Raw genomic sequence first — 22,494 nt, 5'->3', positions numbered from 1 at the left:
TCATCATGCTTAAGCAATGTATAAAAATTGGTATTAATAAGGAGTCCATGCTTTGACAGCTGTTAGTACTTCAGCTACACACTATGCTACCTTCAACTCCAATTAAGAGAATACCTGATATGATGGATTAAAAAATATAAGGATACTAAAAATTAAGGGCACATCAATACACAAATATATATATTTTACCCACATAAACCTCTGGAGACTACCAGGGCCCTACAACAAATTTCTGAAAATGTATCTGCTTTGTGGACAGGTGACATTTTCAATTCCATGGTTTTTTGTCTTGAATTGTATGCCATGTGTTTGATTCACCACATAAAGAATTTTCCACGATGTAATTTTTGTTGTTGATTTTAACTAAGCAATTGACTGTAGTCATTTTAATTTACTAATTAAATATGCTTCATTAATGTTATGACCTTAAGTGCTACAGGTATTTGCCTAACAAGAATTGATTGTTATAAAAGAAAAATAAATCCCACTTGTCCTGGTCAAAAATATACCATTTGTTTTTCTTATAACTATTTAAGAAGGCAGGAGGTATTGCTATAGCACTACCCTATTAAAGTGGTCCCATTGTTGTGCCATTGGTCCATTTACATGAAGGCAAAGCTAAGAGGCCAATACTGAATCCTTTACCTAGGCCAAACTCATACAAGTTTTGCCTGAGTAAGATAGACTGGGTGCCTGATCCTGTACTCCTTGCACATGCAGATCTCCAGCTCGCAACCCAAGAGTTGTGGGTAAATCAGTTATTCAGGATTTGACCCTGAGAAACAACTAAGGGTTTGGCCCAGGTAAACCATGTCAGATGTCACTATTAAGGGCTGAGCAATCCATAAAACTGTCAGTCTAGACGATTGTTTAGGATATAACAATACAGTGTTCCATAGTGAACTGCAGCATTTAAGGACACCTCAAAATTCTTAATTCCTATTGCAGTTTGTGCTTCGCTTATAATTCATCACTAAATTGCTTTTCTTAGTTTATTAAACAAAATACAGAAAAAAATATCAATCCTAAAATGCTCTTAGAAAACTGGTTTTGCTCTTAGGTATGGATCATCTGTAAGAATTTTTTCCCTTATCTTATATGGTCATATATAAAATATTGTTAAGAAAATACTAAGTAATTTAGTTCCATCTACATTGTAGTACACACCCATAAAATCTGTATTAATGGCTGAATCAGTTTTGAGCACACCATATTTAACAAGTGTAATTACATGTATAATGCTTTTTTATGCATTTTATACATTACAGTTCACACTAGAGTATAAACTGGATACATTAAGAAAGCAAGCAGGATAGTTTGGAAAGAAGGCTATATAGTTTTGTTGCAATATTCTTTAAGAAGGAAAGATAACCTGCAGTACATGAGAACTTACAAGCCTACATGAAGCCAAAAATGGAAATACTTGAATCTACAGTACTGACTGCAAAATCTGTTTGTAAATATGCTTTGCAAATGGTCTTCCAAACTGTAGAAAAAAACAAATAGAAAGGAACAATACAAAAATCCCATTGAAGTATCCTATTTATGTACAAAGCTCTATGCAGTAATTAGACCATCTAGGTTATGTGATGCTATCTATGAAACATAATTTTGTAAGTTTCCTCTCTGAGTATCTCAGAGTATTTCTTAAAAATATTGAAGACTCTCGGTGCTATCTTTAGTTACAAAAATCAAACTAGAAGCATTAAATATTCCAACAACGGCAGGTGACATCTCTATATAAGAACCTAGATAGACAAATAAGTGATTTGGGGAAATAAACCAAAAAGCTGAGTGATGTAAGAAATATCATGCTTCCCTGCCTCTCCAAACCCTTCATTAGCACATTGGTGAATGGCATCTTTAGCAGAAAACCTATGCAGTGCCTCAACAGTATGCTTAAACAATGTTACCATATAGAACTCAGGGTTTATATGTGACCATGGTTTTTAATGCATCACTGTCATATGCATTAGGTATTCTAACTGTGGGTGGCAGAAAGTTGTCAGGTTTCAATTTACCAGATGAAGATGTCTCTTAGGTAGGAGGAAATGCTGGGGATTGGTTCTAAAGAGTCTTGTGTCACTAAACCCATGCATTCCACAGATAAACAAGTTCTCAGTGCCTGGGCATTAGTGAAAAGTAACAGCACTCTGGCTCATTACAGCAACAGATTTCAATTCAATATCAAATAAGGGCCTAGGAAGAAATAGAGGAAAGCAAAGGGTAACTATCAGTGTGGACCCAATTCTGCAGTCTCTTTGGCACATTGACTATAATGGAAGTTTTGCCTAAGTAATACCAGGATGGCAGAGTCTGCTGAGAACTGCAGGACTGGTCCCTTCCGGTGTGTGTGTAGGGGGAATGCAAGATTGCTGGAGAGGTGAAAAATGTATGTTACAAAATATTGCTTCTGGTGAATATTGAGCAAGAATTGAACACTGTCTCAGGGCAAAGTTCAGCAAATTTGTTTCATGTATCCTCCTTATCCTCCCTTCCCTTGCTCTATAACATTGTTGTGCAGGGCAGTTGCTTTTTGTAATGGCTGTAGTTATAATCTGTACATCACTCTTCTGCCAAACAAAACTAGATAAAAGTCTTTTCTTCATCATCATGAGCGTGATTGAAAACGATCACTCTCAAAGCTATGTTTTTCATAATACATCTATGTGTAGCAGTAGTTTCAACAGAACGTTATAAGATGGCCTAAAAATAATAATCACGCTACTGCAGCAGCAGCAGAATTAATCCCTGGTGTAACTCCATTCATATCAGTAGAGTTACACCGGAGAAAAATTTGTCCCAATGTGCTATATGCTTATGACAATAACTCACAAGACAAATATTACAATAATGGCCCAAGAAGTCACAGTAATATGCTCAACTGTAATCTTCTGGCTTGGTACAGTAGAATACTGCAGCATATTTTTATAAGTTGCCTTTATTTATTTTTCTGTGCTTCCTGGAGTAAAACCAAATGCAGTAAACAAAAATAGAACAAATGGGACTTAATCTGATGAGCAGAGATGTACTTTAAATATTCATAATAGGGGTTTTCAGGCCTGGTACTAAAGCTCTAAGCCTTTCTAAAGGCATTATAAGAGGTTGTAGAAGTCAGAGGCTAGATTGGCAACTGATGCTGTTTTCAGAAAACTGTTTGATTGCTGCTGAGCTGCTGCAACAGGAATCATTTAACAGCATGAGGCTGGGAAAGCAAAGAAAATACAGGCAGTTACCAGAGTAGATTCATTTGAGCTCTGTTGTTTTTTGCTGCTGCTTCTATTTATCAGACAAGTAGTTTGCTCTGCTAAACATCAGCATCTATCAAAGTACCAACCCAAAGACTGATGATACCCATCTTGGAAAACAAATCAGAAATCTATACTGCTCAAGGATCTTTAAAACCCTGTAGTGTTTGGAATTCTGGGTTCCCAGAGGTGTTGGCAGAGTCCATTTACTAGGATTCTAGACAAAAATGGACACTAGCTATATCTCAGTGTATAAACAGATCAGCAGTTTAATGACAGTGATCTGAATTCAGAGGCAGAGGTTTAAACTCACTGCTGGATTTGGGGATGGGAAGTGATTTTCCTTTCTGGCATATTGGCAGAGACATTTTGGATGGGGGGAGGCATCATCAGCTAGAGAACCAAGAAAAGATCATTCACTGAGATCAGGCGGAAGGAATTGCAGTCTCTCCCCATTGGCTGAAGGAGATGGGAGGGGCCACTGTTGAACTTTGACCCTTCTTAGATTCTTCTATATTACAAGACTTTAAAAAGCTTTCAGAAGCTGACAACACAGACCATTCAATCAATTTAATCAGAATCCATATTATTGTCTGTGGCTTACCTGCCAGCATTGACTAAACAAGCTCCCACAATAGCCCTATTTATGAATGAATTTATAATAATATGGAGATATATCTATCTTATAGAACTGGAAGAGACCTTGAAAGGTCATTGAGTCCAGTCCCCTGCATTCACTAGCAGGACCAAGTACTGTCCCTGACCCAGATCCCTAAATGGCCCCCTCAAGGATTGAACTCACAACTCTGGTTTAGCAAATCACTGAGCTATCACTCCCCTCCCTCATTATTTTAGCTTACAGCATACATAGATTTTCTTCTGTCTCTCATGTTGTGGTCCACATTTTGGTCTTTGCAGGTGGAGGAATGATGGTGTATTTATAATTATAAATGACTGAGATTGCTATATGTACAGAAACTGAAAACAGATCATTTCAGATAAGACAATATGGTCCTCAACATGAAGTACAGGCTCTGATCCTGCTCCCACTGAAATCAATGATGAAACCCCAATTGCTTTCCAACAATGTAGGATCGGGGCCAAAGTCTCCAGCTAGCATTAAGAACAGACAATGTATTACTATCAACTACTCTGGAATGGTGAAGGATGAAAAATAATAATCCTTCTCCATCTTAAAATTCATGGGAGTTTTTAGTGCATATAGATGGGTTGATCAGGCTCTGTTCAGGCTGCCAGGTGCTAAGTGCTTCCTGGAAGGAAGCATACATCCTCAGTTCCCAAAGGGAATTCAGAGTGGTCAGCATCTTGCAGGCACAGTCCCTGTTTTCCAAAGAAACAAAAATAGTCTCTCTGTTTTAAATGACAGGGGCCCTTACTGTAATACTGTCTAATTGGCATAAATACAGGGGCATCTTAATGCATGAGACCTGTGCAAACTTCTTGTTTTATACAAAGTGCTGGTGCCGTCTTTGTTTTTCTGGAGGAGGAGTACCAAAGAAGGAACAAATTCAGAAGCAAACTGTTTCCCCAAGGTAACTATAATGTGCACTGGGCCTTGAAGACTAGCAACAGAAAAAACCCTAACAGAATCATGGCCCTCATTCAGCAAAGTTCTCAAGCAAGTGCTTAACTACAGTCCTATTCAGAAAAGCATGTGCTGCTAAATTTTAACCATGTGCTTAAATGCTTTCCTGACTAAGGATGCTTACCAGGATCAAGGCTTTCCATATTCTACTGATGAGGTCAGTGTTCTAGAGGGCACATATATATCATACTTGTGTAAGCAGCAGGGGAATAGCTGAGAGCAGAGCAAAGAAAATGACTGTAGAAGGAAACTTAAGTTCACATGGAAATAACTCAAGAGCGTGTGTGCTGCTTTATCTTGTGCTCATCCTTGAGTTTCGCCATCCAAACAATGGGGAAATGAGTAAAGGAAGAGAACATCGAAGGCCAAATGCAAAATAATGAGACTAAAGGAAGATGTGACAGTGACAACATTATCCACTCAAATGTGAAACTTGCAATAGCTCGAGTGGCTATTTCCTGGGTTTTTTTTCTTGTTTGTTTAGTTAAGCAGCAACCCAGCCTCATGTGGAATGAGTAAATTACCAACTACAAGCCAAGTATGAGTTACAGTTTTCCCCCAAGAAATGGAAAGCTTTTTGATGGTTATATTCAGTACGGTGACAGAATAGCTACACATTAAATATTACATGGTAGAATTCAGCCTGGAGGATAGCCAAAGTGTTTCCCATAAGTAGCACATTTCTATATTATAAGTAGAAGAGTGACATTGAAATTATCTTTGAAAGTTCCCTGAGTTACTGCAACTATAAAGTCTTACTTAAAAGTCCTACAGTGTGCCTTTTTAGTCAAAACTAAAGGCCCAAATTTGTTCTCTGTACGAGGGTGGAGTTACTCTAGATTTTCACCTCCTCCTTCTCTAGTCCCATCTGAAGAATTACTTTTTAAAGGGCAATATGTCCAAAGGAGATAAGTGTAAGGAAAGATGTCTGAACCAGTGTTCTCAATAGGTAACTGTGTGGAACAGCTTAGTCACCTGGTGCTGGCTTTCCTACCCGTTTCCTATCGTATTGCTTTAAACAATAGCTAAAAATATACTAAACATTTTCCTAATATTACCTTTCTCTGTAGGCAATTGCTGTAGCTGCCACAGAGAAGTTAGATTATTATGAATAGGATGGAAGTGGTTTAGGAGACCAACTCTCTAAAATATGGGCCAGGCTATGAAAAACCTTTGAGAACCCAAGCTCTACACTATGACGAACACTATGTTCTAGTTGGTATAATTGTAGGGTGATCATACGTCCCATTTTGGCTGGGACAGACCCTTTTTTAAGCCCTGTCCTGACTTTAAAAAAAAAAAGAAAAAAGGACACATTTGATCAGTTGGCAAGAGCAAATGGGACAAATGCCTGCTTTTGTCCAAAAAAAGCAGGGTGTGGTGCAGAGGGGGAGATCAGATATGCCAGCCCGTCATGGGGGAGGAGGCTGAGCTGGGTGGGTGGAGGGCAGCAAGGTTCCAGCGATTGGCAATAGCCTCCTGAGGGAGCCACCCTTCCCTGCAGGGTTCCAGAAAACAGCCTTGTGGGTGGCCGCTGCCGGGTACCTGTGATGGGGAACAGCCTTGCATGGGGGGAAAGGGACCACAGGTGAGTAGCTGGGGGTGTCCTGTTTTGTCTTTTGGAAATATGGTCACCCTATACAATTGCTACTTAGCTCTCAGTGACTTTCATGTGAGGTGAGCCAACAGCCCAAATGTTAGAGTTCATTTTAGAGAGTGTTGCAGCTGTCTTGGGCAATTGATCTCTTTCTGAGGGCATCAGGGAAGTGAACTCTTCTTCAAATCCAGACTAAGTCCCCGATCCTGAGAAGTTCTGTGTACCCACAATTTCCATTAAGTACGTTGAACAGGATGGAACAGAATTCCAAAGGACCTACAGAAAAGGACTAATTCTCTATTAAATTCTTCAGGTTGTCAGAATAATGTCTATAGAACCCACAGTAGTTTAATAGCTATTAAATTCTTTAGGACTTTTCAGTTAGTGAGGCAGAAAGGGGATGTCAAAAGAGCACCAATGTTCCCAAGGAAAATACTGCACAGCTACAAATATTTGAATGGTGAATATGTTGACTATAGGTTTGATTCTGCAAACCATTAAACAGGTGAGCAGTCCTTACTAGCAGGGGCTCACAGTGACTTCACTGGAAAGCTAACACAAATACAAATTAGCAAAACTAGACTGGATTATTGTTTAAACTCTACATGCACACGTTATTCCAGTTTACATCAATGGCAGCACTGCACTGTGCATGGATGGAGAGAAGCATATGTGCTTCATTTCCCATCTAACCTTGTAGGTAGGTTCATTATAAGCTCATAGGCTGGACAGCTCAGAGAACATTTTAAGAAACACTCACATCACAGAAGTTTTGGTCAGAGGGTAGAGTTTCCCACTGCTACCTGGCTCAGATTTGCTGTAAAACATTATTAATTTCATAATAGATTACACCTATGTCTTTACAAGCACTGATTTTTAACAAGCACCTTTTAAACAACCTAAGAGAATGATTATTGCACCTCTACATCTTACAGATGAATGAATTAGTTATACTGTGTTGACAAAACTCTGCCTTGTTTATTCATATGCCATGTGGTCTAGAATCACTACTTGTCTGACATCAAAGACATTTATACAAATTGTTTATTCACAATAGAGAGATGGGGATTCAATGTATTGGACTGAATCCTGAAGTCCTGGTTTACTTTTCACTCAGCCCTAACTCTGGCAAAATTCTCATTGACTTCAATGCAAAATTTGATCAGATAATGACTTTAGGATTTAGCTCATTGGCTCAAATCTAAGATGTAATTGAGAAGAAAAATAGTTATCACTTCAAATTAAGTGTCTTAAATATACATTTAGTTTAGCTTAGTTAACAAACCTACGTATGCTAAGCACCATTACATTTTAACACCCTATTACATATAATTGCTTATCCTCAACAAAAAGAATGTTCAATAATCATTTGGGGACAGATTCTGGTGCTCTTCCTTAAGTTGAATAACATCATTCTCCTTGAATAGTTTCAGAGGGACTACATGGGCTGTAAGCTCCTATTTGATGTGAAGAGAGCGTCAGAATCTGGTGCTATCTGAAAGGCCCGGGATCTGGCCCTTTGTATTTACTCCACTGATTTTAATAAAGTTATGCCTGGGGTGAATTTAAATGAAATATTTATTTGAGACACTTAATTTTAAGTGTACCTGGGAAGATGAAAATTTTGAGTCCCCCATGCCAGCTACTAATTATCAATAAAACTTATAGAAAACCTTTAGAGACATTTAAAATAAATAGTGTAGTTACACAATGTTGACTGTACCAAAGGTACACTGCAGTACTGATTTGTACATACATCACAAGAAGAGACACTGAGAACAATTTAAGGTTTATATGATACTATATGTTCATTACCCTGAGTCCCTGGAGAAAGTCATACCGGCTTTTTGATCTTTTCGTTTTGCAGCATCTACATTTTCTGCATCTTGAGCAAAGGAGAGAGTCTGATGAGAACATAACTGTTAACTCATAGAGTATTCTCCAGCTGCATCCATTCAAACAGTACAAGTGAGACAGATAGTTATGGATCACTATTTGGCAAAAACATGGTAGCTACAATGACTTTATGAGATCTTTGCTAAGTTTCAGTTAACAAATTAAATAAGCAGAAACTTTAGATGTTAAATAAATAGAGAAATATTCTTTAATCTTGATATCTTTTACCATAAGATAGCTTCAGGGGCTTATGGGACTCGCTTTCCTTAATTTTCACGTTTCCAAGGCTCTTCCTCAACAAGAGTGAAGTCTGCAGATTTGCCATTGGTTGCCAGTGTCACCTGCAAGTAATTATCATTGACATCTAACTTAAAGGCCAAGGCACTTTGACAAGAAAAGTTATGAGTTATATGGAGAAGTATGATATTTATAGGAATAACATACTCCATGTGTGAATATATATGTATTTTATATATATTTATTCATAATTCACAATGTCCTCAAAGTGTGGAGAGGTGTGGGGGGGGGGATAATTTTAATATTGGCTAGAAAACATGAGTGAACAACGATTTATGTTTTTTGGATTTTATTTTCCCTTCACTGTTTTGAAGTCATATAGTTTTCATAAATATTTTACACATATAGGTCGCTTTCAGACTTTTCCTAATTTGCAAGAAGAGTTTAACTTGAACTAAAATTTTTTCCTATAGAACGCATCTGCACTGCAGGACATCTGCTGGAGGATATGGAGGAATGTGAAAGGGACAGAATGATAGAGGAATGTGGATACATATATATACACACACATTACAAAAACTTCAAAGAAAATGGCAGAACAGCTGCTCCACAGACATGTTGTAAAGCATCATTCACTGTGCCTCTATTTCTACACGTGCATGTGAAAGGTTCAGTTACAATCAGGTCAAACAATTCTTAATACTATATTTTGTACACAGAACAACAAAAAAAGGTCATTGTAGCATTTAAAGGTTCATGCTACAATATTAATTTGATAAGTATGGTGGAAGACCAATATTGGTTTATCAGTTCATGGGAAATGTTGATTGCCTTGTTACAACCCAGCAGTCAATAGAAAAATAGCCATGTGAGATCCTTAACAGGAGATGTATGGGCCTCAAGCTAAAGTATTTTGTTTGACTGAGGAAAATGAACTGGACCTTTACATGGTATGGGAATCTTTCGTCTAATTCTATATGGATGGCCTATTCTTTCCTAGCTTACCTTTCAAGTTACTGTCCTCAGCTTCATATGAAAACTTAAAGACAGGACTGATATTCCACATGATGGGTAAACCATATGTATGGAAGCATTGGGACAGGGAAACATTACAAAAATGCACCAATGTTTAAAACAAAGCCAACCTTTTTCACAGATAATTGGAAGGGAAACACATGCAGTTACAAGAATAAACAGCACATTTGGAACTGAAAACCACATAAAGTAATGTGAAATGTGATCATAAAAATAGAGAAATATCATGCAATAAGAGTCATTATACTCCAACATAAAAAATAGCCTGCTTATATAGTGGCTGCACAAGACTACAACAGATTTGAATTATCTGGAGTCTATTACAGGAAGTAAATAGAGATGACATGTTAATATATTAACTTTTCAAAACTTTGATCAGAGTTGAAGCGAACTTTTCTCCCTTCCAGTGAATTCTGCAGGATAAGGAAATATCTCTTCAAGCTCAAGACCTTGGTATTTGGAGCCTGATAAGGTAAAAGATTTATGCGATATGAAGAGAAACCCGAGCATCATCATCATTACCAAAATACTTGGTGGTTGTAGAGCACTTTACATATTTAGAGTGCTTTACAAACATCAGCTAATCCTCACAACACCGCTGTGAGGTAGGTAAGTATTATTATCCCCATTTGGCAGCTGAGGACACTGAGCCAGACAAGTATTTGCCCAAGGACAGTCCTGTGTTTCCTAGGTCAAGGTTCCTCTCATATACTTGAATGTAGCTCCCAATGAAGAGTAAGCCTAAAACAACAATGATAAGTGTCGAACTTTGCTAGTTTAGGAGTCAGTGGTATCCAAACAAAAAATGCCTGCTGATATAAGTCAAGAACTGTGTTAAGTTCATGTCTGGTAAACAAGACCAGTGTGGGACTGGAAAGCAATGAGCCAAAATCGGTGTGTTTGAAATTAGAGCTAACTGGTGGACAAAAAAATGAGGGGATGGACTAGTGCATCCATTACTCCCTTTTGAGGTCCTTAAAAGAGACTGGAGTGAGGTGGGGGGGTGGGGAATGAAAATTAGAGGGGAAAACCTGGCTAGCTCAGCATTGGTAGAGTGCAAGAAGGAGGAAAGAGCAAGCTTCACCATGATGAAAGTGAGGCAATCCCAAATTAGGGAAATTCTGTTGCCTGGGTTCTGTGAGTTCCTGTAATTAGGAACCTTTGTAACTCAATCCAGTTTCTCTGTGGTCTATCCAGCAAAAATACCACCTTAAAAAGTTCCTGGTCACCGTGTCACTAGAGCATCACTTGCAAATGATGACATAAACCTCAAAATCCCACTGTGTTTGGGACAATTTTAGTGATTGTGACACAGTCAATAACTTATGGCTTGTTGGTATCTTTTAAATGAAAGGGGGACTGGTCCTGAAAAGTCCTGAAGTGGTGCAAGTTCTGAACTTCTTCTCAAATCAAGCCCAGAGTGTGTCACAGTAAGACTGAAGCCCATATTAGTGTATCTTCGGGTGCTTCCTAGAAGCACTAAATCCAATAAAATCAGCCAGTAATTGTTAGGCCAAAAACCCCAGGACTGATCCTAACATCAAAGGTAATTGGTTCTTTCCACCTCTTTAGGAAGAGGAACAGTTTTATCAGACTGTGAAATGGTTTTTCAAAGGAAGTGATAAAAACCCCCATCAATCGAGTCTAGAACTGATAAAAAAAATGTTGATTTTCTTTCATGAAAAATGTCTTTTAAAAAGAAACAGATATTGCCAGACAATATTTTTCCTTTCAAAAGAAAAAACAACAAAATGTATAAAAAATTCATTTTATTTCAATTTTCACATTTTTATTTTTCTGCTGCACTCTACTTCCCCCTCCCTTTCTTCTTGATTTTCCAGTGGAATGAAAGAGAAGATGGGAAGAGAAGAGAAAGGGGGAAAATATTCCCCAAAATTGAAAACCAAAACAAAATGATTTTTTCATTCAAAATGAAAAGTTTCGTTCATCTTAACTTCACCAAAAAACTAAAAAATTCCATGAAAAAATGTCAAGCAAAATGAAAGCTTTGGTTTATTCAAAACTTTAAGGGAAAATACCATTTTTCAAACAAGTTATTTGACCCTTGATAGGGCAAACCTCTGAAAAAATGTACAGTGAAGAATGATCTTTGGCTTGGGGCGGGGAAAATGACATCATAAATCTTTTCCATCTCCATTGTCTATGATAACTTAGCAATTGGATTTTAGAGATGGGTCTCGTGTCCATTCTAAGTCTGTTGTGGAGACTTAAAGGTGCCAGAGAATCCACAAGCTTTCTTTTTCTCTGTGGACAAATATCTGGGTGTAGTTGACTCACTAGCCAATCTAGACATGTTTTGATAAACTATGGAACAGGTCACTTGATATATAATCAGGTGGGAGGAACAGGAGAAGCAGCTAAAGAAAAAATTGGCCGTAAAATGAAAAGTTTTAATTTGGTTTTGATTTTTTCCCTTTTCAATTAAATATTGTCTTTTGATTTTAATCAGGCCTGTCCTAGTCCTGGTTGTCTGCTAAACCTTTATACACAAATCACTCAACCTAGCTTTTCATTCAACTGATGGGGTTTCTGAAGTTCGCTTCACTCTAATCAGGACATTTTTTTTTCTTTTTAAAATCCAGGTTAGTTACAGTGAAGATTAGATAGAAATTGCAAAGTTTGTATTTTTACAATGACTACCAAGAATTATGATGAAAGAAAAGCATACACATGCTGTATGAGTGCTGGAGCGACCACTGATATGGTGCATTTAACACGTGAGTCTCTTTATGGCGTATCATGGAAGAGTGCCATCAAATAATAATACCTGCACTTGGTTTACAGCTAGCCTTCATTTGAGTAGCAATAAGCTCAAAGGAAACTAGGTAGATAGCCATATTGTCTCTGTGTTTTGAAATATTCCATAATACTCTGCATAATCCCTTAGTTTTTGGTATGTAAACATTGTATATGATTTTTCACCTCAAATGCCATGTTTAAGAAGAGTGCAAAAATTCTTTAATTTCTTAAACGTACTTAAAATGTCTGAGGTTCACAGAGACTAGCACATTTGTGAAACAATTTAAAAAAAATACATGCAGGTTAAAAAATGAAGTAAAACAAAGCATGCACTGCTATATACAAGTCTCTATATCCATAAATGTGAAAGGTACCTTGCATTCATCTACTATGACAGAGTTGTGAGCTGCATAAACACATTGGTTTGAGTTGTTTTCCCTATGATTTTTCATGTCATCATAAATTGACTGAGTCTTGGTCATTTCAATGTCTTCATGCCCCTTATGCTGGGAATCCAGGTTTTCCAGCTCTGCCTTGGAGAGGTGATACACAATGCCAGCACCAAAAGAATCTCCTACAACATTTACTGATGTTCTCATCCGGTCTCTGCAGGAGAGAGAGAGAGTTTTAATAGTTAATGATAAATCCGTCTGGAGCATGAAAGACTCACTTGTTATCTGGAGTTCACTATTAGGGAAAGGGGAAAGTTCGGGATGAAAGGAGTGCCTAATATTGCAGGTGCTGCTGTTGCTGTCATTTATCCGCTACAGAATGTTTATGAGATCTTTAGAGTGGAAAGGATTTTAGCTTTCAAGAGAAGTTGAAAAGAAATGCCTTCCCAGGGGACTTTTCAAACTGAAACTATATACAGACTTTCATGGCACAGATGCCCATAGTCACAGATCTGGTTCCCTGATGTGGCAGAGCGATTGTACAAAGAAACAGCCAAACTGTATTTTGCATTTTGCTGATATCTGTAAAGTGCCTGCTTCTTGGGTTGGAGATTTCGTATCGCTATGCACATCCCATTTCACTGCCAGTAAATTAACCTGAATTCATCAGGGCCCAAAATTCTCTTTGCACAACCAGGGGAAATGATTTTAGATTTAGTGACTTATTCCAGCTCTCAACTGGTATAAATAAATAGCCTCTCCCCTTTATTCAAGCTGAGGAAACTATGGGAAGGTGATGTGAAATCTCGCTATGGGACTCAAACCTTCAGTGCTCCTGTTGGATTCTGGTTCTCTCGCTCCTCTAGACGCATAGCCAGCTGTTACAGTGGCACTGTGCCCGTTCACACTGTTGTATGCCAGTATTCATAAGGTATATGTGCCAATCAAATATAAGTCATAACCTGTGAAATGATGAACCAGTGACACTTCTTCAGTAATAAGAACCTCCTGGTTGCAAGCTGATGCCAAATTAGGCCCACATGCTTCTTTACAAGGAAACATATTTGTTGGCACTTGCAGACATTAGACCAGTATCCTTTTTACACTGCTGATGATTCTGAACATGAAAGACTAGATTCTCTCCTACACCAGAAACCTGCTTAGGTGCAAGTTTTTTAAAGGGAGATTGTGTGAGAACACATTGCAGTGCCTTGATTCCGTGTCTCCTGCCTATAGCAGACACTAGAGCTGCTCCTTTGCACCCTATGTAGTCATTTATGTCAGTATAAATTAAGTGCAAGTAGATGTAAAATGCTTTCATTCTGGTCTGATGCTATTTTACACCTGTTTTACACTGATGTTAATGACAACAATAACACTGTGGGACTGTTAAAAAGTCACATTTCACCCCAAAGAGGCAGCTATGGTTCAGGGGCAGAGGAAATGATCCATGTATATTGTTGTGCATGTCTATTTAACTTGAAATGTGCTTTGACATCCTTTTAGGGTCAAAAATGTGAACCAAAAACAATAATAATAAATCTGTAGACCTCTACCGATATTAGCTGGACATAAGCATCTTCAGAAAACTCTGTTAAATTCTACTCTAACAAACCCACAGCAAGCAAGGAAGAGTGCTCGTGGTGTCCTGGTTTCTGGTTCATCAGGGAGTCAATCAGAAATGGGAATACAGAAAGGCTGAGATGTATTTCCAAAAAACCCAAGTCTACTCAGAGGATGACAGGAAGATTGAGCAGTATGATCTCTGATCAAATGACAGAGAAGCAGGCATGTACGATTCCATGCCAGTAGAATTCCTTTCCACGTGACAGTCATTGATTTGACAACATTGTTTTTTCCCTGCTCTTTCTAATATTGCTGGTACTAGGCTTGCATTGTACAGCCACTTAGCACTGTGCCAAAAGTTTAAATCTGATTTACAAATCAGTGAACTACTACTAATCATTTTATATCCTTATGCATGACTGAGTAAAACTTATGTTTAGTGCTTTGATTAAAATTTCAGTGTAAACATTTATGAAACCCAATTGAATCGCTTTCACAAGTGTTTTTCATTATTTTGCTATTATGTCTGGCAATTATGGTTGTCAGACCATAATTATGGAATTTCATAAGCATATCAGCAATTTTTTGCAAAATGTTCATAAAAATAGTACCAAATTGTGAAAAACATTTTTCATTTATGGGCAATATTCACAGCAAAACATTATAGAAGGAAAAATCCCTCCAGTTTTGCTTTGCTTGAGTGAAAGATTTTACAGAGTTATCATCCATAGGTTAGGGGTATGTTATAGAAGTGGATGGGTAGGGTTCTGTGGCCTGCTTTGTGCAGGAGGTCAGACTAGATGATCATTCTGATCCCTTCTGACCCTAAAGTCTATGAGTCTATCCATGCATGTCTGATGCCAACCCTAGTGGAAGTGGCAGACTTAGAAAATATTACTTGCAGAGGGTTCATTTTTTAACAAAACCCATCAAATATACTGAACTCTGCAATAAAATCTCCATGGAAATATTATAGAACGCCTGAATAATTTTGAGTGAATAGTCTTACATCTTGAATGAATTCATTAATGTCACTCCAGGATGAGTACTCAGAATGCCAGACAGGAGGTGGAGACCAGAATCCACAAATATAGCTCCAGTGTGTTTTACATTTAACAGGCAAGGAGATGCCTCAATCTATCTGTGTCTGTTAGTAGACAAGAAAAGACATTCAACTAAGCAAACAGCACAATGTTTCAGAACTATTCACTGTAGACTGGGCTTGATTGACTTAAGGGAAACACAGAGGATGAAATCCTGGCCCCACTGACTCCCACTGACTTCAGCCAGGCTGGTTGCATCCAGACAGAAAGGATGGGTGAAGAGAGAAGGTTCCATTCATTCTATTCTTAAAAACAATAGACCAAATTATGTTGTTGATTACAATGGTATGACTCCACTGAAATCAATAGGGTTGCATCAGTGTAAATAAGAGGAAAATTTGGCCTAGTAAATTATTTGTCCAACATATCGACTTCAATGTAGTCTGAAACATGATTGAAAAAGGGAGTCAGCCTGGCTTTTGCTGAGATACAGCAAATATTTTGGAAACACAAGGAGTGTTGAAGGACTCAATCTCTCTTCCGACTACCCAAAATACCTAGTAATGTCAAGATCAGAAGAATCAGTACATGACTGATGGCTGGGTCAGCAGTGATCAGACAAAAAAATTCTGTCATCTGAAGAAAGGATTTCTCATACTTATGTTATTTCTCTTGTAGGATCAGATCCAACTCCCATTGACTTTTATGAGAGTTGGATCAGGCTCATAGGGTCTGACTCTGTATTCCACTCACTCTGTATAAATCAAAGTTAGCCGCACTGGAGGCTTCAAGGCTCCCACTGACTCAAAAAGTGACATGCTTAACTTGCCTTCATCTTGTTGGCACTCATTTTACTTGAGTTTACATTCTAGAAGCAGACCTAAGCAATAACATTCAAATATCAGTTTTCCCAAGGAACGTGGGCCTAAGCATTTTGAATTTAGACCCATGTTACACAAGCTACAGAAAAGATTCAGATGTCATGCAAATTTTACCAGTTGTGTTTCTGAATGTAGGTGTCTGCTTTAGATGTTGCATCTGAGCAGTTTTCCCAATGCAAACTACTTCTGTACCTGGGCCCATGGTATGGCATTTGCTAAGCTTGTTAGTCTCACAGTTGGAAAGTAGCCAGCTCTACTAATGATGCTGGATTCGTTCCAGCTGTTGGCACATAATGCTTTCCTATTAAATGCCACCACTGCGAGAGTTGTGAAAGCTTGGAAAATTTGCCTGATAAAGTTCTGTGTGTTTGTCTTTCTACCCAATCTCTCTGTACAAGAGAGGGACCAATGAAGATATGATCTGATCTAGATCCAGAAACCCCGTAAGCCTCAGTTTGAGGGGAGGGAGAGTCAAGGCTGAGACCCAATCAAAACTCAGGTTTGGGTTTGAGTGTTCTGAAACTGTGAAAGCTGTTTTCTGTGAGATTTCAGCCTAATCCTGACAAATCAGGTAATTTTGTGATCTTTTCTTTCATCTTGAACAGTAAAAAGCTCACAAGATGAGCCATTTTTACAAGATTTTTTCTAATTTGACCTGAAATGCCAGGACAATTGCTATTCTTAAAAGATATCTACTGTATTGATTTGCATCCAGACAAGTTCCAGATATCAGGCTTATTATGATTGTCTGCACCTGTATCCATCTCCTGTATTTATGCCTATCACTCAGTCAATTAATAGAGAGCCTGATTCTGATCTCACTCAGAAGTTAATGGATTTACATTGGTGTTAAACTAGCATAAGCGAGGTCAGAATTAGGCTCTGGATGTTTCATTAGCTTTATCAGCATGACAAGATATACAGAACATGCCTCCTCTTTTTCTCATTTTCTTTCTCTCTGAAGCCTTGACGCTAAGCCTCTGAATTTTATCACTATGGATTGAACTGTTCCTTGTCAGGCCAAAGAACCCCCGAGCCCTCCCAGTCTGGGAGAAGGTTCCAGGCTTGTCTTTCACTTGGACACAAATCCTGTAACTTTCCTTTCAGAAGTTCCTTCTCTGACTCTGGCCTTGTCTGTACTAGCAAGCTACATAACTGGGATTCACCACCTGTGCAGCTCCACGACATAGGCATTTCTACTCCCATGTTGTTTAACATGCCTCTGAGCAGGGCTCGATGAAACGGTGGTAAAATTGTCTGGTCCCTGCCCACACTGTAGCTCCCACCAGTGGAGCAGCACTTCTCATGAATTACAGCTCTGAGGTTCACTAGTGTAGGCAGAGCTTAAAATGACATTTCCCTAAAAAACCCAAACAAACCACATGCTACATTTATACATCCTCCTTCCAGTAGCAGAACCCTATCTACTTGGCCTATTTTGAGTTCCAATGAAAACATATATTTAAAACCTGAGCATGGACCTCCTCTTGTCCTGCCGCTCCTAGCTGCAAATTCCTACGCCATTTTCCTGTTTTCAGCTATGACTTCACCAATGTATTTAAAGCCACACAATATCCTCTTTTCCCTTCTCCAGCTGCCTGCTGAGCCCCACCCTGGTTCCCCATTCTGAGCTATGATTTCACACAATTACAATATAGTTTTTAAAATCATGTTTTCCCGTTGCTTGCCCCAGCTGTAAATTCCTGCCTCATTTTCCCCTATAGCTGGAACTGGAAGTGGGAACTATTCTTAGACGCTGGTGTCTCACAGACAGGGTGATACACTGACTGTAACTGAAGAAAATCCCTCATCTCAGATCTAGCAGATATTTCACAGAAGGATGGCTACAGGGGCTATGTTATGAGGTAGATTGAGACCTTGAATGCTTCCCAATAAGGCAACAAGGGCCAGTGGCAACAAGGGATAAATAGCACATTATGTCACTAAAGTTTCAAAGCCAAATACTCAGATGCATCAGTTGGGCTGCTGGGGATTGCTCTGGCATGGAGAAATCAGTAAATGGTATAAAGCTGGCATAGCTAGTGTTACACTTCTTCTCAGCATTACTACCTGCAACCTTATAGCTTAGGCTGTGTAGTGATGTGCTGAAGCAGGAAAGGCAGTGACCGGAGTGCACTGTGCTACAGCAATTCAGGCTGATGTGAAGGTTTCTAGGGGCCTGTCACCAATCAGTGCAACTTAGAGGAGCCCTGGGACTGCTCTAAGTTGTGTTGATGGGATGAACTGGTCCCTGGGAACTCTGTGGCAAAGTGGCACAAAGATGTCTATGCCTCCAATCTAAAATGCACCTGAGGATCTGACTCTGGGTGTCTTATTGTTGTTATAATTATTAATGGAGCTTCTAAATCCCAGAGGTGAGGGACAGAAAGCTCTGGGAGAAAGGTGGAACAGGTGGATGTCTCTTGGCTGAGGATCTGCAATGGCACTGAAAGGACTCTAATCCGAAGATCCTGAGGTTGAAAGGTAGGTCAGGTCATGTTTTAGAGAATCTCCTTGTAAAAACTGACCACGAATATCCTTCCATTTTCCAGTCTGCTTTTTCATTTTGTTTGGTTTGTAGGCTTCTTTAGGATATTCATCCTATAGTGTCTTTGTTGAGAAGAACTCTATGAAGAAACCTGATTCTATTAGGAACGTAGAACTTGTTATGCTGGATGGATCAGTGGTCCATCACATCTGTAGCTCTAGCTCCATAAGTACCTGACACTCCCATAACATAACAGACAACTATTATCATGGGGGTATGGTGGGGGGATTTCTTCCTAACCTCAAGCAGTTGGCTGTATCCTGAAGCATGTTCATTCTAGCTAATGTAACTGGAGATGACATTATTAATACAAATGCCCAATGCCATCTAAAATCCTTCTGTTCTAGACAGACATCACTGCAGTACCCATCCACAGACTCGGTACCCAACCCTCCATTTAGACAAGAATTATAATAAGGAAACATAAAAGCAGAGTTAAATAACTGTTATTGAACTATGTTTGTAGTTTGGAACAACAGCTTGGAAGGTTACATATCTCTAGGGAATGTAGTGGCTTTGGCAGGAGTCTGTGAGTCAAGCCTCTTAGGGACAGGATCCTCAGCTGGTATAAATTGTCATAGCTCCATTGAAGTCAATTGTTTAAGTCAACTGATTTCAGTGTAACTATTGCAAATTACACCAGCCATAGTTTAGATCTGCCCTTTAGGTTCTATTTCTTGTTCTAATGCTGACTTAAGTGGTCCATGTCAAACCACTTCACCTATCTGTGCCTCAGTTGCTCCATCTGTACAATAGGTATATTTTAGTGTGCTTTGAGATCCATGATAGAAAGATAGCAGAGAAGAGTAAATCCTTATTTGTTACTTGATGTAAGTACATGATGACTTCTTCAGATTGAATCATGGAGTCACTATTACTTACAAGAGCCAGTCAACAGCAACAAGCAGACTGATGTCCTGAGTAGGGAGACCCACCGCAGTGAGGATGAGAAGCATGGTGACCAGTCCTGCACTGGGTATACTGGCAGCTCCAACACTTGCTAAGGTGGCTGTCAGACTGTAAGAATAAACACAGTATTGGGTAACAACAAGGAGGATGTGACTTTCAATGTGTACTCGATTAAAACAAAAGGTTGGTTTTCACCTGGCATGTCTGAGAAAATACAGGGCTGCATAACTACTAGAGATAGGATCAAGCCACAACTTTCAGGATTCTGTTCCTCCACCAACTCCAGTTTAAGAGTGTTCAGATCTGGGGGGGTTTGTTCAGACTACTATAAAGATAAAGGCAATTTGTAACATTCATACTGTTAGCCTGGTTTTGATTTTCAACCTCCTTCCCTACATTTCAGAGATGTTTGAATCCAGGGCTTTTACCCATATCCACCTCCACATTCCAACTGGAATTTCTGCAGTGTAGGGGCTGCAGCCTGAATTTCCAGTGCGGTTCATTAATGTTAATTTACAGAGCTTGCAGTTCGTTTTGTGAGAGAATAGTATGGGGACAGGGCAGGTTCCAAGTTTTTTGTCACCCCAAGCAAAAAAAATTCCCTGCGCCCCTCCCGGGCCCCGTCCCAATTCCACCTCTTCCCTGCCCCATTCTAACCCTTCCCCCAAATCCCCAGCCCAGCCTCCTCCCCCAGGCACACCGCATTTCCCCTCCTACCTCTCCCTCCTAGGGAGGGAGTGGGGAGAAGCGGAGCAGCGGCGCACTCGGGGGAGCAGGCAACTGTAACCTCCGGGTTACTTCCTGAAGCCCTTCTTGCGCCACCCACTGCCGCAGCTCACCTCCGCTCAGGGCCGGCTCCCGGCTTTTTGCACCCCGAGCAAAAAAAAAAAAAAAAAGGAGCCGGAGTGCCGCCTCTTGGAAAGTGCCACCCCAAGCACATGCTTGGAGCACTGGTGCCTAGAGCAGGCCCTGTGTGGGGAATTGGTTGTTATCAATAAGGAAATGGTGAAAGACCATGTATCCTACAGTCACATGCTCAAAACTCTCAGAGCTTGTGATAAACCAAGCCCAGATACAAAGCACTTTTGTTCTGGTTCGCAAAACCAACATTCAGTCAATTAGGTTTTGCGAATCCAGAGCCATGCCTGCTTTTGTTCCAGTTAGTAGAATGTGAAAGTCGAGTACAGTGAAGGTCTGTGCTACAAATGCTGGAAGTCTGAAAAACCAGGCTAAAGCTTCAGAGACACTAGGCATTCCTTTGTAGAATGGAAAATAAATTAGGCAGCAAGGGAGCCAAGGAACAATAAAAAAAATAAAAGAAATCTCTGTCTTTCTGAAATAGATCGTGCTATTTACTACTACATTTGAGATGCTGTTGTTTCACCAAGGAATTAATTTTAAAGTGCTTCCAATAAAGAGGTGGGGGAATAAGTGCCTCCATGGGGTAAATACTTGGCTACAGCATGGTTCTAATGTGAGGACACAGTATTTTAGCCCCTACCATTTCCAGGATTATCATCTCCAAGGGGTTGGTTGCTTTGCCAGGTTTGGTTGTTGGGTTAAAGCAGAAATGCCCAAAAGGGCAGATCTGAGGTACAAAAAGGAGAGTTACTAAACCTGTCTGAGCCTGCATTTGGGTCATTTGAACCTAACCCCAGCATTGCTAGTTGGGTTTGGCAGACATAAGAAAACAATCTTCTATCCATATCAGAACATAGTCTGGGTGTCACAACACAAATGTCGTCCCATCGTATTGCACTGGGGAAAGAGTTGGCAGTTTTCCTATGGCTAATCCACAGGAGCACTGCTGTCAGCCTCATTCAGATCTCACACCAGCATACACTAAGAATAATTCTGGAAAGTTCAGGGGGTCAAATGCACTAGTGTACAAATGGTACGAAATCTGAATCAGGCACAGTGAGACAATTTTTTAGAGTAGGAGCAGGAAGAATAATTCAGATCAACAAGTCCGAGAACTTCCTCTGCCAGCAAATATTTTATTAGCAACTCGTCTTTAAAAGGAATGTTCTTATTGCTAAAAACTAAATTGTATTATTCAAGGTCCAACTTTACAGCATCTGCCTTTGAGAGAAGCAACCTAACCCCTTTAAACCCATATTTTACTATTGTAAGTAACCTGCAGGAGGCAAAGAACTGGAAAATATGTTGCTAATATAGTTGGGCAAGAAACACAGCACTAGAAATTCCAGTGCAGGCACTTCTTTATCCTGAAAAGGAGTTAGCTAAGAGGAAGGTGGGTGGATTAGAGACACAAGGAAAAGGCAAACTTGGCAGCATTCATGTGTGGTTTGAATTATTATGATTCAAAATGTCAGGCTTAGTGCATTTGTCATGTTTTCCATTGTAAACAATTCAGCTGCAACAGTCATAACTTTGCCATTCTCTTTTTTTAGTAACAGGATCGAATATGACTTTAAATTGGATTACAGTAAAACATTCCAAAATTATACTTACCTAACTTAAATGTGTGTATTCCTTTGAGCTTCCAGATATTTCCACACAGTTCTATATGTAATGATTTGACATAATAGGAATATATCTACTGTACTCTGGGTTAATGTGAGCACACTGAGATAGAATTTAAGATCTACTGTCTCCAGTCTATTTCGCTGTAACGATAGCTCAGGGGTGTCAAACTCATTTCATGTGGCAGGACTGATCTGATACCCTGCCACTTGGATCAGCAAAAGTTATTAAATAGAAATAGATCAATATAAACTATGTTGGTAGTTACTTACATTCACCCTTAGATTTA

General features: G+C 39.3%; 1 protein-coding gene across 1 annotated transcript in view; it reads right to left on the bottom strand.

Annotated features, from left to right (window-relative positions):
* Positions 1 to 4,017: 4,017 nt before the first annotated feature.
* Positions 4,018 to 22,494, bottom strand: part of SLC1A2 (solute carrier family 1 member 2) — a 136,477-nt gene continuing 118,000 nt past the window's right edge. The window contains exons 9-11 of the mRNA XM_030560053.1: positions 19,692 to 19,826; positions 12,754 to 12,985; positions 4,018 to 8,688 (exon numbers count right to left, since the gene is read on the bottom strand). Coding sequence (XP_030415913.1) covers positions 8,614 to 8,688; positions 12,754 to 12,985; positions 19,692 to 19,826 — 442 coding nt within the window. The 3' untranslated portion in view covers positions 4,018 to 8,613. The remainder of the gene's footprint in view (positions 8,689 to 12,753; positions 12,986 to 19,691; positions 19,827 to 22,494) is intronic.

Source organism: Gopherus evgoodei, chromosome 4 (assembly GCF_007399415.2).
Source record: "Gopherus evgoodei ecotype Sinaloan lineage chromosome 4, rGopEvg1_v1.p, whole genome shotgun sequence".
NCBI classification, from domain to species: domain Eukaryota; kingdom Metazoa; phylum Chordata; order Testudines; family Testudinidae; genus Gopherus; species Gopherus evgoodei.
Note: the sequence above shows the minus strand (reverse complement) of the source record. Positions and strands in the feature narration are given on the sequence as shown.